This window comes from Salmo trutta, chromosome 5 (genome assembly GCF_901001165.1).
Source record: "Salmo trutta chromosome 5, fSalTru1.1, whole genome shotgun sequence".
NCBI lineage: Eukaryota > Metazoa > Chordata > Actinopteri > Salmoniformes > Salmonidae > Salmo > Salmo trutta.
In genome coordinates, this window is record NC_042961.1 from 21856030 (window position 1) to 21873251 (window position 17222).

The 17222-nt window shown below is 40.0% G+C and overlaps 2 protein-coding genes across 3 annotated transcripts; both read left to right on the plus strand.

The window, feature by feature from the left end:
* The first annotated feature begins 864 nt into the window (after positions 1-864).
* tlx1 (T cell leukemia homeobox 1) lies at positions 865-6666 on the plus strand. 2 transcript variants are annotated; one of them, XM_029752961.1, is made up of 3 exons: positions 865-1619; positions 2649-2886; positions 4089-6666. In XM_029752961.1, exons 1-3 carry the CDS (start codon positions 1175-1177, stop codon positions 4297-4299), a joined length of 894 nt encoding a protein of 297 aa, XP_029608821.1. In that variant the 5' UTR covers positions 865-1174; the 3' UTR covers positions 4300-6666. The 2 variants fall into 2 exon arrangements, with proteins under 2 accessions (XP_029608821.1, XP_029608822.1); XM_029752962.1 differs by having other exon boundaries at positions 866-1619; positions 2685-2886.
* Positions 6667-8032: 1366 nt separating this feature from the next.
* Positions 8033-12522, plus strand: sdhaf4 (succinate dehydrogenase complex assembly factor 4). The gene is made up of 3 exons (XM_029752963.1): positions 8033-8218; positions 10272-10385; positions 12094-12522. The coding sequence occupies exons 1-3, from the start codon at positions 8140-8142 to the stop codon at positions 12201-12203; spliced, it is 303 nt and encodes a 100-aa protein (XP_029608823.1). The 5' UTR covers positions 8033-8139; the 3' UTR covers positions 12204-12522.
* Positions 12523-17222: the final 4700 nt, after the last annotated feature.

A 17222-nucleotide genomic window follows, 5' to 3' on the forward strand; every position in this document is an offset into this window, starting at 1 on the left:
TGCTTTCCAACAGACACTGGGAGACAAATTCACCTTTCAGCAGGACAATAACATAAAACACAAGGCCAAATACACACTAGAGTTGCTTACGAAGACAACATTGAATGTTCCTGAGTGGCCTAGTTACAGTTTTGACTTAAATCGTCTGGAAAATCTATGGCAAGACTTGAAAATGGCTGTCTAGCAATGATTAACAACCAACTTGACAGAGCTTGAATAATTTTAAAAACAATCGTGTGCAAATGTTGTACAATCCAGCTGTGCAAAGTTCTTATAGACTTATCCAGAAAGACTCACAGTTTAATCGCTGCTAAAGGTGATTTTAACATGTATTGACTCAGATGGTTGAATACTTAGGCTATCTAAACAAGATACATAATTTTTTTTACAAATGTTTCTTCCACTTTGACTTTCTGAAGGCACTGTGAATCCACTTTGATTTAGATAATTTGCTCGAGCATGGATGTAGATTGTTCTCCAGTTCAATTGTGTTTCCAAGAAACACTGTCAAATGGAGACATTTGATTAGGCCTACCTGAAATAAATTGAACACAGAGGCCTATGATGGACGGAAGAAGACACTCTCCTCCGCATTTATTAGGCCATTTTAAACACTTCCACTGCTTGCACGGAGCTGACCACGCACCCATTGACGTTAGGTTATTGTGTGTTACGTAAAACCGTTTTGTAATTGATGTTCTAAAAATGTGCCATGAGGTGAAATTAATAAAATACAGAATATAAACATTGCCTACTTTCACAAGACTCCGCCTGGTGTTTATGATGTTTGCCACAAGTCCAGAGGATCATGCGACCCTGCGCTCAGCTTTCACTGAATGAGCTTGGCCTCGCGGTGGTGTCTTCAGCCAATTGTGTCTCGAGGCCTAAAAATGGGGCTTAATCTCGTGCTGCCTATTTGGCACTTTGATTGATGCTGCACTCCAGTCGGCAAGGCTGCCTGAGCCAAAAGGGAAGAAGAAAAAAAACAGACAATCGCTTTTAGTATAGCCTCACTCTCACACACTTACACTCTCACAAACACGCACACACACACACACCCACACACACACATATTAGATAACGACTGGAGCGAGAGCTGAAGACGTTTTAAAGGTCCAAGATAAGGCGCGCGGCGTGGAGCACCTCTGTACCTCGCGGGGGGCTCGCGGGGGCCATGGATCATATTGGAGCGCATCTCCAGCACATTCACGCGGAGCCCATCAGCTTTGGGATCGACCAAATCCTTAACAATGTGGACCAAAGCTGTATGCTCGGCGGTCGGATGCCCGAGCCGGACTATGGCCTCGGCTGCGTCGTCAGCACTGCCTACAACACCATGACTAGTAACTTCACCGGCAACAACTCTGGATATAACGGCAACGCATGTGGGGTCGTCAATCTGAGCGGCACCTATAACATGAACATGGGGATGAACGTCAGTGGGAATAACGTTAACGCAGCTGGAGTCATCCGTGTGCCCGCGCACCGGCCTCTGAACAGTGGACACTCGTCCATCCCCTGCGGCATGTCCACGATGCCAGGCTCGATTAACAACCTGACGGGATTTACATTCCCCTGGATGGAGAGTAACAGAAGATACACCAAAGACCGGTTCACAGGTAGACCATCTCTATAATGCACATACAATGTTGTGTGTGTGTGTGTGTGTGTGTGTGTGTGTGTGTGTGTGTGTGTGTGTGTGTGTGTGTGTGTGTGTGTGTGTGTGTGTGTGTGTGTGTGTGTGTGTGTGTGTGTGTGTGTGTGTGTGTGTGTGTGTGTGTGTGTGTGTGTGTGTGTGTGTGTGTGCGTTTGTGCGTGTGTTGCCATGCTTGTCACGAGAAAATCACGATCATGCAATTTGTTTCGGATAGAATGGGTCATTGAATGCACTTAGGCTTAGTTGTTGTCTTCTGATGTACTCAGCTTAGAAAACAATCGATTATAAATCAGTCTACTGCTGTCTACTACGGATTCTTCTTAACACGCGGTGTAATTTCATACCATTTTAGTTGATAAACACCAATGCATTTTCACTTATGTTACTAGTCTATATATCTCACAAGAAGCACCTACAATCAACGTTGATTTAAAGATAATCAAAGTATAGCATAACACATCTGCATGTTATCCATATAGTCGAAATGTAGCCCCCTCCATTATTACAAAAATGGCTACAACAAATATAACATCTTATGCATCCTTGTTTCTCATTTCTCGGTGATTAAAAAGGAAAAATTATCCTTCAAGCTGACATTTTAAAAGTTCACTTATAGTATTTGGGGCTTTTTAATTGTATGTTGTTGTTTTTTACACTAAATGTTTCTGCAGCCGGAAGGGCTGGATAATGCATCTGCCAGAATCTGTGTGGTATTAACGTAACATCCTCCCACCTGCATCATCTTGTTTTTGGACAGGACAGCGGGTGCCTAATCAATAGGGTATATTATCACCCAGGGCTGTATCCGAGTGCATTATTAACAATGGGATGTTTGGTCTAGCCTAGCATTTGAATTGCAGTTCTTTATTTTAAACCTGTAATCGCCCCTTCTCTGTCTGACGTTGCTTGAACTTTCTTCGCTGCGCTGTTGTTGCTATTTTGCTGATTTTGCTGCTTGCTTTCGCCCCTATCTACCCGTCTCCCAATCCAGTGGCGCTCTCACCCCTCACTGTAACACGTCGTGTAGGTCACCCGTACCAGAACCGGACGCCCCCCAAGAAGAAAAAGCCCCGGACGTCTTTTACTCGCCTGCAGATCTGCGAGCTGGAGAAACGCTTTCACCGACAGAAGTACCTGGCTTCCGCAGAGCGAGCGGCTTTGGCCAAGGCCCTCAAAATGACTGACGCACAAGTCAAAACATGGTTCCAGAACAGAAGAACAAAATGGAGGTGAGATTACGGATGCTTATTTGTAGATTACATTTAAGGTATAAAGTGTCCTCTCCATGATTTGTTTGTGTGTGTGTTTTAGCTAAGTTGCTGCTTTTATGTATAACATGGGCTATTTATTTACACTCCAAGAAGGCTATATAAACCCACCAAAAAGAGATTGGGAGACGGATAGATTTTTACAAATATTATATGCCGCAAATTCATTTGAACGTACTCGGTCTTGAATATGGGATAAATAAATGTGTGCATTTGTTAAAACTATATACAAAAATCCCATCTCCCTGCTTCAAATGAACATTTTACAGTCTACCCCAGGTCGTCAATTTTATTTTTTATTGACGTTTTCGATTGCAAACCTTTGCAATTCATTGAATTAATATTGTCTTGCGACAGTCAAGAAAACTATTGTGATTCTTATAATGAGTGGTTTAAAATTAAAGTACAATTCAGTGGCAACTTACTATATCCTATATCCTATCCTAACCTAAAGGATAAGGCTTTCCCTTATATGTCTACTCTTTTAAAGTGAAACGTTTCTTTAATCTTTCGAAATAATGTCATTTCAGTCATTTCTTTAAATTGTCTTTAAAGCTATTTTCAGATGAAACATATCGTGCATAAAAGTAGAAGGCCTGTTTGGCCACACATTTTACGCATTGAGATAGAGGATCTTTTCCTTGGCCTATCTACTGAAGAAGTTAAATACATCTCTGGAGATTGGATTTGAGAAAATAAAAAACACAACAAAACAATTAAGGAATACAAATATTATGTATATAGGCCTAAGAGTACGTATGAAGTCAATGGGAGAACATAACAGAACAATCCGAAGAAACATTTCTGCCACATCAGACGAAGACTAAACGAATTGACAAAACGTTATTTATTTTCACATAGGCTATTGTTGGCTGTGAAAATGTCATACTATTTGTGGGAAATTTGCATTTGGATATCAGCTTTTAGCCTATCGGTTAATAATGCTTAGCCAAGCAATTTAACCTACATTAGGCAAATGTTGTCTAGCAATTTGTTATAGTCTATAATCATTGATAAACGTGTTTAAATTAATCCAGAAGACATTCACTTTGCGTCAAAATGTAATGTGCATAGGCTTGTTATGATCTATAATGACGCAGCCTATTTTGGATAGAATTTCCCACTGATGCCTCGGTGTCTCTCTTGTGTCCCCGGTGTTCCAGGCGGCAGACAGCTGAGGAGAGAGAAGCAGAGCGACAGCAGGCCAACCGGATCCTCCTGCAACTCCAACAGGAGGCTTTTCAGAAAACGATCAACCAACCGGCAAACCCGGACCCGCTCTGCCTGCATAACAGCTCCCTGTTCGCGCTTCAGAACCTCCAGCCGTGGACTGAGAACACCGCCAGAATCAGCAGCGTGTCCGCCTGCGAATAACAAACTCGGACCGCTTTTCCTTTCTCTTCTTTTTGAAAGTGAGTGGAGTCATAGCGAACAACTTTTTAAGATCATCAACTTGAAAAATAGGACTCAAGAGGACCTGGATTTATCTGACTGCCTCAAAAAAGGTTTAGGTTGAAAGCATGGAGTGAACAAGGAGCTCATAGCCACCGGAAGTAAGGGGTGCTGAGGGTGCTGCAGCACCCCCTGATAAATCATAATTAAATACACATATATACATACACATACATACATACATACATACATACATACATACATACATACATACATACATACATACATACATACATACATAAAATCACCAATATATATAAAATCACCAAATTAGTGCACTGGTCCTTAATGGCTCCTGTATGAGTGGAGAAAAATAGTCGTTTAGTGCAGGGATATATTTTCTTTCTCAGCACTCCCACCCGGAAAAATCTTCCTGTAGCCATGCACGAGTCCATTAGCAACGTGCTTTTTGAGGACTGGGCAATAGTTCAGCTTATCTGCCTGCTTTTAGGTGATAACATTTTTAGCAGTTGTATTTATTTTCATTTTTCAATAAAACATAATCCAGTTCTAACTATGAACTAAGACTATAGCTAGATTGATTCAAATAAGTGAGCACTTCTTTTAGCGCTTTTCTCCTAGAGGGAAACTTTTACATATTCATACCTGATCATTCGAGGAATAGGCCTAATTCAAGAAAAATCTATTGGTTTCAAAGATATTCATTTGGTGGTTTAGATTCACTAGCCTGCCTGTGTCTCATATATCAACTGTTTATATTGATAGCGATGGTTATGAATTTCTTTTAGCAGTTATGCAGCCCCTTGATCTCTTTACAGGGAAGAATCAGTGACAAAAGGTTCAAATGTACCACCTCATCAAGTTTCTGTTCTACATTTACATTTCCATTTAAGTCATTTAGCAGACTAAATTATTCATTATCTTTTACCTCTTATCACGTTACACAAGCACTTACTCATTTGGATTATACTTTACTGCACTCTACTATTTACCTGGTATTTTCAGAAATTAGGTTATACAGATGCCTGATAATTATCCAGTATTATTTGTTGTCTTTGTCGTTCCAAACAAGCACAATGGTAGCAATATTAATATGGCCTTGAATTTGTTGAAGTGTAAATGTATTTTTTTTCGTTAAGTAGCCTATCCATTGTTACTACATTATGTCATTTCTTAATAAATACCAGGTAAACAGCTGAATTATGACTGTAAAATAAGGTGTTATTCGTTCAATTTTCTTGTACTCTATAATCCTATAATCATTTCAGTTATGTTGATCCATTTATACGTATAATGACAGGTTAGAATTATAAGGCCATATGAAATATTTTTTTAAAGAATTAATACAGCAGTGTTGTACTTTGTGTATTTGTCATATTTTGTTTTAAACCAATGATCATGCATCATGGAGTGCATTGAGTGAACTATATTGCTGTGTATGGGACAACTGATGGCCAAAGCCCTCTTTGACTATAGGAACCATCCCTGATATACCTGCCCTCTATTAGTCAATACCAGACCTTTATAATGGGTGTTTCCAGGAAGTGATTGATACTGGTTGCATGATCATGATGAATGTCTACATTTTGGAGTATGCAGCTGTGTATTTTGTGTGTTAGTTAACGTTCATTGCAACTGTAAAGTGTGTGTATGTGTGTGTGTGTGTGTGTGTGTTGATCGTATCCAGCTGTAGGACAGTGTGTTTGTGAGTTAGTCCAGGGCAGGGCCTCTCCCCATGGTCAAAAAGGAATGTAGGGTAGAATTGCCTCATCTACTCGGAAATACCAGCACTGCAGCGTCACTTAAGTGGCTTTCCCCAAACTCCTGAAATTCTTAAACCGAGCAGGCATGATGGCTTTCAGTTGTTTCAAAGCCCTCAATGGAAAAAGGTGGTAAAAATGGCTGAAAATGTAAAAGAAGTGGACAAGTGCAGTGAGCGGCAGATTGAGGGCTTAATATGTAAGCAAGCATAACACCTTCCATTTTTTTTCGTTGTCCTCAGTCTTTTCAGTTTTAGTTTGATCAGTATCCTTTATTTATGGTTTTATTAAATTACAGTTATTTTGGCTTGTTTTATGCCATCAAATACAGTTCCTGCATGCATTTCATTACTGAAGTAATATGTTATTGCATTTCTACCAAGTGAGCGTTTACTGTTTGTTTTGTCTGCCACAATTCAGTCGCAACTCCACAATCTAACAACATTCGTATATCTTGACACAGCCACAAATAATGTTCAGTTCTTGTGTTACCGTTATTATTTTGCACCCTCTTTTGTACCGTATGAAATATGTACATTTCCATAAACATGTTCTACGTTTGATCTCACTGCGCTTTGCTTCCTTATGATCTGTAATGCTGCAATGCATTCATCACTACACAAACACCAAATTAGCATTAACCAGGACTTACAGCTTAGTATCCTGTTTACGGCACAGTAATGTATGATTCTGCCACAGTAACTCACAGAAGCCCATGCATTTTTCATTCACCACCAGGGAAATAAAGCAGTATATTCTTAACATCATCAATAAGAAGTTGAAACATAAATATCAATAAACCGATCTCTGTCATGTCCTTAATTGCTACAATTCATTTGCAATGAATCCTATTGCTCTATGAAAATGATTGTATGGGTCAAATTAGCTACAGTATAATCTATTCTTGGTTTTACACACAGACGAATCACTGTACCATTCAAAGCCATTGTTTAGCCTTTGTCTCTGAATTTGAAATGGATGAAAGGAGCGAGTTTTTTTTCTAATTTTGAACTGCATGCAAAATCAATTGTCTATTGCAGACTTTATCCTGCAATCATTGTTTAATCATATTCTTGAACAGAATATGGCAATTTGTATGTTACATTTTTTTATTAAATGATTCATGATTTTGTATTTGATAAATATTTGGCTCTTCGTATCCATTAGTTCCCTTGTTTAACATATAAGATGAGACAAAACCATGTCCACAAAAGAAAATCAAAGCTGCTGTATCCCAATTTTTAACAAGTTATTTTCTCATCTAAACCTATTTATTTAACTAGGCAAGTCAAGTCAGTTAAGAACAAAATGTTATTTACAATGACAGCCTAGGAACAGTGGGTTAACTTCCTTGTTCAGGGGCAGAACGATAGATGTGTACCTTGTCAACTCTGCGGATTAGATCTAGCAACCATTTCGGTTACTAGTCCAAAATTCTAACCGCTAGGCTACCTGCCGCCCGATCCTATGGGAACACTGATCGGTGGATTGATTAAGTTATACCATACTTCTTTCGCACTTTACATTTTTTTTGTGATAAATGATCCAAGGAAAGGGAGAGACTGAGATTAACCCATGATAAATAGTAAAAAAAAAAAATGTTTTACAAATTGTTCGGTTCTTTCAACCTGTGCATGTCACAAATGGTCATGTCAACCAAAATACACTTTATCACACATGTATACACTTTTTGAGGAGAATGATAGACCCGTGAACTTTCCCACACACATTGATAACTATCCCTCCATGATGATATTATCTCACGTTCTGCATCCAGAAGACATGATGATGAAAGCACTTACACAGGGACATACCGGTGGTGGTCGTTTGTGTTGTGATGGCAACTCGGCTGCATCTGATTGACCCACACCCTGTACTTTAGCTCGCCCTGGTGACCATACGTAGTTACTACAAGTTCGATTTTTGTCGCAAGATGATGACTTTTCATACGTCATTAAAGCTTGCCAAAACACCAGAACATTTTGTAAATAACTGTTAGACCATCTTTCTAAACGAGCGAGTGTATCTAACGGCAATCAACATGTCTCTGCTAAGCGTCTGCGCTTCTGCATCGAAACGTCTTGTGACCCAAGGGTTATTCGTGGAATCTGCTTTTACAGGTGCGTGTCTTAACTCGAAGAGTGTTGCGTCTCAAGGCTTAGCGTGCACATGATGGCTATAGTTACCGTTAGCAAGGTAAACAACATCAAATCAACGTTTATTTGTCACGTGCAGGTGTAAACAGTAGTGAAATGGTTACTTGCAAGCTGTTCCTCAACAATGCAGTAAATACTACACACGATAAATAAGGAAAGTACACATGAGAATGAAAGAAATCAACTCAGGGATACTTGTGGTGACAGTTGAGGTAAAGCTCAAGGATGAGCGGGAGGTAGGTTGATGTGCCTATGCATTCCGGAGCAAATGCATTCCGTTGCATTTTCATGTGGGGCATAAGGGCATTAGCTAGCCCAAAAATGGACGAAAGGAGCCTGACGTTACTCCCTTATAGTCCAAGGACCTTACATTTTCTGTTTACAAGCGAATTGGCTCTGACAGCCAAATACTCCATCTAAACGTGAATCGATTCTCTTTCATATCACATCAAAATAATTTCACAAATGCTAAATATATACATAATATACACTGTTTTAACAGTTGCAGCCTACAGTATTTTTTAAGTGACAAGTTCAACATGTGTCTGGTTTCCATATTCTGTTTACACACAGGTATTTTAGAGACGCAGATAGCTAATTAACACAGGGACACATCTGTCTTCCGTCTGTTTTCCTTAAACTAGCGCTGGAAATATGGCAGTGTAGGCACCCTAACCCTATGAATAGGTTAGGCATTCGCTAGCTACTGCAGTGGCATAACTTAAAGATGCACTCCGGGAATCTTTAAGCACAACAAATCTGTAACGTATCATACAAATTGGAAAATTTGTCGTAACATATCACACGAAATGGATGATGTAGTGCACAATTGGATGGAGTAGTACCCCAAAAACGGGGACTCGTTTTGGCTCGTGACCACCACTTTCAAAACTACTGCCTGAAATGATACAATAGTTTGAGAGTGCATCTTTAAAAAAATAAAAAAATATAAAGGTTGAATATTGCCAAACCTAAACACTGATAGAGAAACTCAACACATACTTTCTGAACAAATTCGACCACACTGTAAACATTCAGTATGATTCTCAAACAAGCACAGCTCAGCAAAGATGCCACAGTCTCTACACACTTTCAGGCTAAGCTCCCACCTGAACAGATCTAAGAAGTACTTGTATACACTTCACATGTTCCCCACTAATTAGGGTACCCTGGGAGTAGGGAATTCAGAGAGGATTTGAACATGATTATGTCGGATGTACCACTGTTCAGTTTCCCGCTTCCCACAAGCACATTAATCCCCCAATTATGCCTTGTTAAATCAAACTTTGTCTGGTAGTATTATGATGTACCCTGGATTGTCCCTGTGTTTAAATGTGTTGTTATTGCAAATAAATACATAAATAAAAAAGGGTACCCTGGGAAACAGAGACCAAAACTATGGGTTCTACGTTGTCACATATACATAATTTGTTTACAAATTACCAAGATATTGATACCCTTCTCAAGCCACCAATCATTTTGTGTTGATATGTCAACACAAATTCATCATCTAGGTGAGGTATGAAGTTGTTAATAGTTTTTCAATGTAATTTCAGCAAGCAATGACACCCACCAACTCCGATTGTTCTGAGATTGTTTCTGTGAATAGAAACAGATACGATTGGCATTCCTGAAACATTATTTTGTTGAACTTTCATTTTATCTTGGAGAAATTACGCTAATTGATTGCACCCGAATTGTCTATTTTCATTTTATAGGATTGAGATCATATTCAATAAATATAGTACCCAACATCTTATTTGGACCATTTATTTATTGAACGTCTGAATCTTATAAATTAAAATGGCCAACTTGAGTGTAATCAATTCGTTTATTTTCTCAGAGATCAAATTATATGTCAACAAAATAATGTTTCAGGAATGCTAATCATATCTGTTACTAACTACAGAAATGATTTCGGAACAATCTGACATGGTGGGTGTCAACCCTTTTTCTTGTGCTTTTTGAGGCCGAATGACCTAATGCATCAGATGTGATGTGGCTCTCTTGTGTAAAGGATACTTGCGGACAGCCAGTGGAGCAGTGAAGGACAAGGAGCCACTGCGCAAGGCCAAAACCCCCCAGGGCCGCTTTGACATGAATGATGAGAAGACCAAGGATCCCCTTGAAAGTAGGATAAACTATTTTCACTATGTTGCAGTTGAAGTCGGAAGTTTACATACACCTTAGCCACCTCAGTTTTTCACAATTCCTGACATTTAACCCTAGTAAAAATTCCCTGTCTAGTTCAGTTAGGATTACCACTTTATTTTAAGAATGTGAAATGTCAGAATAATAGTAGAGAGAATCATTTATTTCAGCTTTTATTTCTTTCATCACATTCCCAGTGGGTCAGAAGTTTACAATACACTCAATTAGTATTTGGTAGCATTGCCTTTAAATTGTTTAACTTGGGTCAAACATTTCGAGTAGCATTCCACAAGCTTCCCACAATAAATTGGGGGAATTTTGGCCCATTCCTCCTTACAGAGCTGGTGTAACTGAGTCAGGTTTGTAGGCCTCCTCGCTGGCACACGCTTTTTCAGTTCTGCCCACAAATGTTCTATAGGATTGAGGTCAGGGCTTTGTGATGGCCACTCCAATACCTTGACTTTGTTGTCCTTAAGCCATTTTGCCACAGCTTTGGAAGTATGTTTGGGGTTATTGTCCATTTGTAAGACCCATTTGCGACCAAGCTTTAACATCTTGACTGATGTCTTGAGATGTTGCTTCAATATATCCACATCATTTTCCTGCCTCATGATGCCATCTATTTTGTGAAGTGCACCAGTCCCTCCTGCAGCAAAGCACCCCCACAACATGATGCTGCCACCCCCGTGCTTCATGGTTGGGATGGTGTTCTTCGGCTTGCAAGCCTCCCTTTTTCCTCCAAACATAACGATGGTCATTATGGCCAAACAGTTCTATTTTTGTTTCATCAGACCAGAGGACATTTCTCCAAAAAGGATGATCTTTGTCCCCATGTGCAGTCGCAAACCGTAGTCTGGCTTTTTTATGGCAGTTTTGGAGCAGTGGCTTCTTCCTTGCTGAGCGGCCTTTCAGGTTGTGTCGATATACATTTTACTGTGGATATAGATACTTTTGTACCTGTTTCCTCCAGAATCTTCACAAGGTCCTTTGCTGCTGTTCTGGGATTGATTTTCACTTTTCGCACCAAAGTACGTTCATCTCTAGGAGACAGAACGCGCCTCCTTCCTGAACGGTATGACGGCTACGTGGTCCCATGGTGTTTATACCTGCGTGCTATTGTTTGTACAGATGAACGTGGTACCTTCAGGCATTTGGAAATTTCTCCCAAGGATGAACCAGACTTGTGGAGGTCTATAATATGTTGTTCTGAGGTCTTGGCTGATTTCTTTTGATTTTCCCATGATGTCAAGCAAAGAGGCGCTGAGTTTGAAGGTAGGCCTTGAAATACATCCACAGGTACACCTCCAACTGACTCAAATGATGTCAATTAGCCTATCAGAAGCTTCTAACGCCATGACATAATTTTATGGAATTTTCCAAGCTGTTTAAAGGCACAGTCAACTAAGTGTATGTACACTTCTGACACACTGGAATTGTGATACAGTGAATTATAAGTGAAATAATCTGTCTGTAAACAATTGTTGGAAAAATGACTTGTGTCATGCACAAAGTAGATGTCCTAAACAACTTGCCAAAACTATAGTTGGTTAACAAGAAATTTGTGGAGTGGTTGAAAAACAAGTTTTAATGACTCCAACCTAAGTGTATGTAAACTTCCGACTTCAACTGTACCTTCTAGGATGCTCCATTGCCTTTCACACTGTAATTATTCCCCATTGATTTTCCAGAGTTCCCTGATGATGTGAACCCAGCCACAAAGGAGCAGGGGGGGCCCCGGGGCCCAGAGCCCACGCGCTACGGGGACTGGGAGAGGAAGGGCCGCTGTGTCGACTTCTAGTTACAATACCTGGTATATTACACATGCGATGTGGACATACCTTAGCTATAACTTATGTATCTATATCTTTGGACTGTCGTGCAAGAGACCAGGAACGGTCCACCATATGGAATCAGGCTTAATAATTATTTCCCCCTGAACGACACAATCTGATGACTGTTCAACAGACTCCATGTGTATGAATTTGAAAAACAGTCTCTCTTATATTGTGTTCCTTTGTTAAAATGTATGATGATGACGTAGTGAATGCTTGTCATGGTTATTGCTTCCTGTACAGAAATTTGAATGTTGTGAATAAAATAAAACATTTCTGGAAAATACCGTGGCATGTAATTATTCCCCATTAAAGAGAGTTATCTACAATGCCTGATGCCTCTGATCGTCAGTATTCCTACATTAGCCCATGTCTCGTCACTCCACTACCTTTGTCATACCTGGCTCTCGGTTGTTTATCGATTTTATTCTATACGTACTGTACAGAACCACTCCTGCTCACCAACATTCAACAGGCAGAAACCTGACATCCTGACCTAACCGGCTCTTCTACGTCTTGTTGTCTGGGACGTCCTGTAACATCCACTGAACAAAAATATAAATGCAACATGTAAAGAGTTGGTTTCATGAGCTGAAATAAAAGGTCCCAGGAATGTTCCATATGCACAAAAAGCTTATTTCTTTCATTTTGTGCACTAATTTGTTTACATCCCTGTTAGTGAGCATTTTTCCTTTGCCAAGATAATCCATCCACCTAACAGGTGTGGCATATCAAGAAGCTCATTAAACAGCATGATCATTACACAGCTGCACCTTGTGCTGGGGACAATAAAAGACCACTCTAAAATGTGCACTTTTGTCACACAACACAATACTGTGCAATTGGCATGATGACTGCAGGAATGTTTACCGGAGCTGTTGCCAGAGGATTGAATGTTAATTTCTCTACCATAAGCTGCCTCCAATGTAATTTTTTAGAATTTGGCAGTATGTCTCACAAGCCTCACAACCGCAGACGTATGGCGTCATGTGGGCGACCAATTTGCTGATGTCAACGTTGTGAACAGAGCGCCCCATGGTGGCGGTGGGGTTATGTTATGGGTAGGCATAAGCTACGGACAACGAACACAATTGCATTTTATCAATGGCAATTTGAATGCACAGTGATGCCGTGACCGAGATCCTGAGGCCCACTGTCGTGCCATTCATCTGCCGCCATCATCTCACGTTTAAGTATGGTAATGCGCGGCCTCATGTCGCAAGGATAATTCCTAGAAGCTGAAAATGTCCCAGTTCTTGGCCTGCATACTCACCAGACATGTCACCCATTGAGCATGTTTGGAATGCTCTGGATCGATGTGTACACAGTGTGTTCCAGTTCCCAATATCAAGCAACTTTTCACAGCCATTGAAGAGGAGTGGGACCACATTCCACAGGCCATAATCAACAGCCTGATCAACTCTATGCGAAGGAGATGTGTCGCACTGCATGAGGCAAATGGTGGTCACACCAGATACTGACTGGTTTTCTGATCCAAGCCCCTGCCTTTTTTTAATGTATCTGTGACCAACAGATGCATATCTGTTTTCCCAGTTAGGGCCTAATGAATTTATTTAAATTGTTGGTATTTTTGGTATTTTATTAGGATCCCCATTAGCTGTTGCAAAAGCAGCAGCTACTCTTCCTGGGGTCCACACAAAACATGAAACATGACATAATACAGAACATTAATAGACAAGAACCGCTCAAGGATAGAACTACTTCACACGTAACCTACATATCAATACATACACACAAACTATCTAGGTCAAATTGGGGAGAGGTGTTGTGCCGTGAGGTGTTGCTTTATCTGTTTTTTTGAAAGCAAGTTTACTGTTAATTTGAGCAATATAAGATGGAACCGAGTTCCATGCAATAATGGCTCTATGTAATACTGTACGCTTTCTTGAATTTGTTCTGGATTTGGGTACTGTGAAAAGACCCCTCGTGGAATGTCTGGTGGGGTAAGTATGTGTGGAATGGATGGCGGACGCTTCACAAGTCCTCAACTGGCAGCTTCATTAAATAGTACCCGCAAAACACCAGTCTCAACGTCAACAGTGAAGATTAGACTCCGGATGCTGGCCTTCTAGGCAGAGTTCCTCTGTCCAGTGTCTGTGTTCTTTGCCCATCTTAATCTTTTCTTTTTATTTGCCAGTCTGAGATATGGCTTTTTCTTTGCAACTCTGCCTAGAAGGCCAGCATCTTCACAGTTGAAGTTGAGACTGGTGTTTTGCGGGTACTATTTAATGAAGCTGCCAGTTGAGGACCTGTGAGGCGTCTGTTTCTCAAACTTGTCCTCTTGCTCCGTTGTGCACCGGGGCCTCCCACTCCTCTTTCTATTCTGGTTAAAGCCAGTTTGCTCTGTTCTTTGAAGGGAGTAGTACACCGCGTTGTACAAGATCTTCAATTTCTTGGTAATTTCTCACATGGAATAGCCTTCATTTCTCAGAACAAGAATAGACTGACGAATTTCAGAAGAAAGTTCTTTGTTTCTGGCTATTTTGAGCCTGTAATCGAACCCACAAATGCTGATGCTCCAGATACTCAACTAGTCTAAAGAAGGCCAGAGTTTTATTCCTTCTTAAACCAGAACAACAGTTTTCAGCTGTGCTAACATAATTGCAAACGTTTTTTTAATGATCAATTAGCCTTTTAAATGATAAACTTGGATTAGCTAACACAACGTGCCATTGGAACACAGGAGTGATGGTTGCTGATAATGGGCCTCTGTACGCCTACGTAGATATTCCATAAAAAATCTGCCGTTTCCAGCTACAATAGTCATTTACAACATTAACAGTGTCTACACTGTATTTCTGATCAATTTGATGTTATTTTAATGGACAAAAAATGTGCTTTTCTTTCAAAAACAAGGACATTTCTAAGTGACCCCAAACTTTTGAATGGTAGTGTATATGTTTTGACCATGACAGTTTACAATCTAAGGTAGCACCAAGTAATTTAGCCTCAAGTTGTTCAACAGCCACACCATTCATTACCAGATTCAGCTGAGGTCTAGAACTTAGGCAATGATTTGTACCAAATACAATGCTCTTAGTTTTAGAGATGTTCAGGACCAGTTTAATACTGTCCACCCATTCCAAAACAGCCTGCAACTTATTGTTAAGGGTTTCAGTGACTTCATTAGCTGTTGTTGCTGATGCGTATATGGTTGAATCATTAGCATACACGGACACACATGCTTTGTTTAATGCCAGTGTCAGGTCATTGGTAAAAATAGAAAAGATAAGAGAGCTGCCCTGCGGTACACCACACGTTTGACATTAGAGAAGCTTCTATTAAAGAAACCCCGTTGAGTTCTATTAGATAGCTCTGAATCCCCGATATGGCAGAGGTTGAAAAGCCATAGCACAAGTTTTTTCAACAACAGGTTATGGTCAATAATATCAAAGGCTGCAATGAAATCTAACAATACAGCTCCCACAATCTTCTTATTATCAATTTCTTTCAACCAATCATCAGTCATGTGTGTCAGCGCAGTACATGTTGAGTGCCCTTCTCTATAAGCATGCTGAAAGTCTGGTAATTTGTTTACAGAGAAATAGCATTGTATTTGGTCAAACACTATTTTTTCCAACAGGTTGATAAGAGCTGGCAGCAAGCTGATAGGTCTGTTGTTAGAACCAGTAAATGCTGCTTTAGCACTCTTGGGTAGCGGAATTACTTTGGCTTCCCTCCAGGCTTGAGGACAAAGCCTTTCCTCTAGGCTCAGATTAAAGATATGACAGATAGGAGTGGCTATAGAGTCAGCTACCATCCTCAGTAGCTTTCCATTTAAGTTGTCAATTCCAGGTTTGTCATAATTGATCGATAACAATCATTTTTTCACCTCTCCCACACTAACTTTACAAAATTCAAACTAGCAATGCTTTTCTTCATTATTAGTTTTTTTATGCATGAATAAGATGGTTTGCTGTTCGTTGTTGGCATTACCTGCCTAAGTTTGCCCACTATGCCACTGAAGTAATCATGAAAATTATTGGCAACATCAAATGGTTTTGTGATGAATAAGCAATCTGATTTGATGAAAGATGGAGTTGAATTTGTCCTTCTACCCATAATTTCATTGAAAGTAGTCACGTTTTTTCCCCATCATTCTTTATATCATTGATCTTGGCTTCATAATACAGTTTATTTTTGTTGAGTTTAGTCACATAATTTGTCAATTTGCAGTAAGTAAGCCAGTCAGATGTGCAGCCAGACTTATTAGCCACTCCCGTTGCCCCATCTCTTTCAACCATACAGTTTTTCCTCAATCCATGGAGCCTTAACAGTTCTAACAGTCAGTTTGGATGCTCCTTATTAATCACATCAGACCAACAAAGATTTTTTACATCACCCACATAAGAGTCACAGTAAAATCTTTTGTATGATCTCTTATATACTATTTTAGGCACAGCTTTTGGATCTTTGGCTTTCCTGGATATAGCCACATATTGTGATCACTGCATCCAATGGGTACGGATACAGCTTTAGATCAAAGTTCTACAGTATTAATAAAAATGTGATCCATACATGTGGATAATCTTGTTCCTGTAGCGTTTTTTTTGCCTTTATTTAATTAGGCAAGTCAGTTAAGAACAAATTCTTATTTCAATGACGGCCTAGGAACAGTGGGTTAAGTGCCTTGTTCCGGGGCAGAACAACAGATTTTCACCTTGTCAGCTTGGGGATTCAATCTTGTAAACTTTCGGTTACTAGTCCAACGCTCTAACCACTAGGGTACCTGCTGCCCCTGTAGTGTTTGTAAACACCCTGGTAGGTTGATTAATAACCTGAACCAAATTACAGGCACTGGTTACAGTGAGAAGTTTCCTCTTGAGCAGAAAACCAGTCAATATTCAGGTCCCCAAAAAAGTAGACCTCTCTGTTTACATCACATACACTATCAACCATTTCACACATTATTTAGATACTGACTGTTAGCACTTGGTGGCTTATAGCAACACCCCAAAAGAAAA

Bases quoted from the DNA above. Each gene is read 5' to 3' on its own strand.
- tlx1 (XM_029752961.1), top strand. From the start codon at position 1,175: ATGGATCATATTGGAGCGCATCTCCAGCACATTCACGCGGAGCCCATC. The intron at 1,620-2,648 runs GTAGACCATCTC...CTCCCAATCCAG, and splicing joins CACCAAAGACCGGTTCACAG to TGGCGCTCTCACCCCTCACT. The intron at 2,887-4,088 runs GTGAGATTACGG...CCGGTGTTCCAG, and splicing joins AACAGAAGAACAAAATGGAG to GCGGCAGACAGCTGAGGAGA.
- sdhaf4 (XM_029752963.1), top strand. From the start codon at position 8,140: ATGTCTCTGCTAAGCGTCTGCGCTTCTGCATCGAAACGTCTTGTGACC. The intron at 8,219-10,271 runs GTGCGTGTCTTA...TCTTGTGTAAAG, and splicing joins CGTGGAATCTGCTTTTACAG to GATACTTGCGGACAGCCAGT. The intron at 10,386-12,093 runs GTAGGATAAACT...TTGATTTTCCAG, and splicing joins GACCAAGGATCCCCTTGAAA to AGTTCCCTGATGATGTGAAC.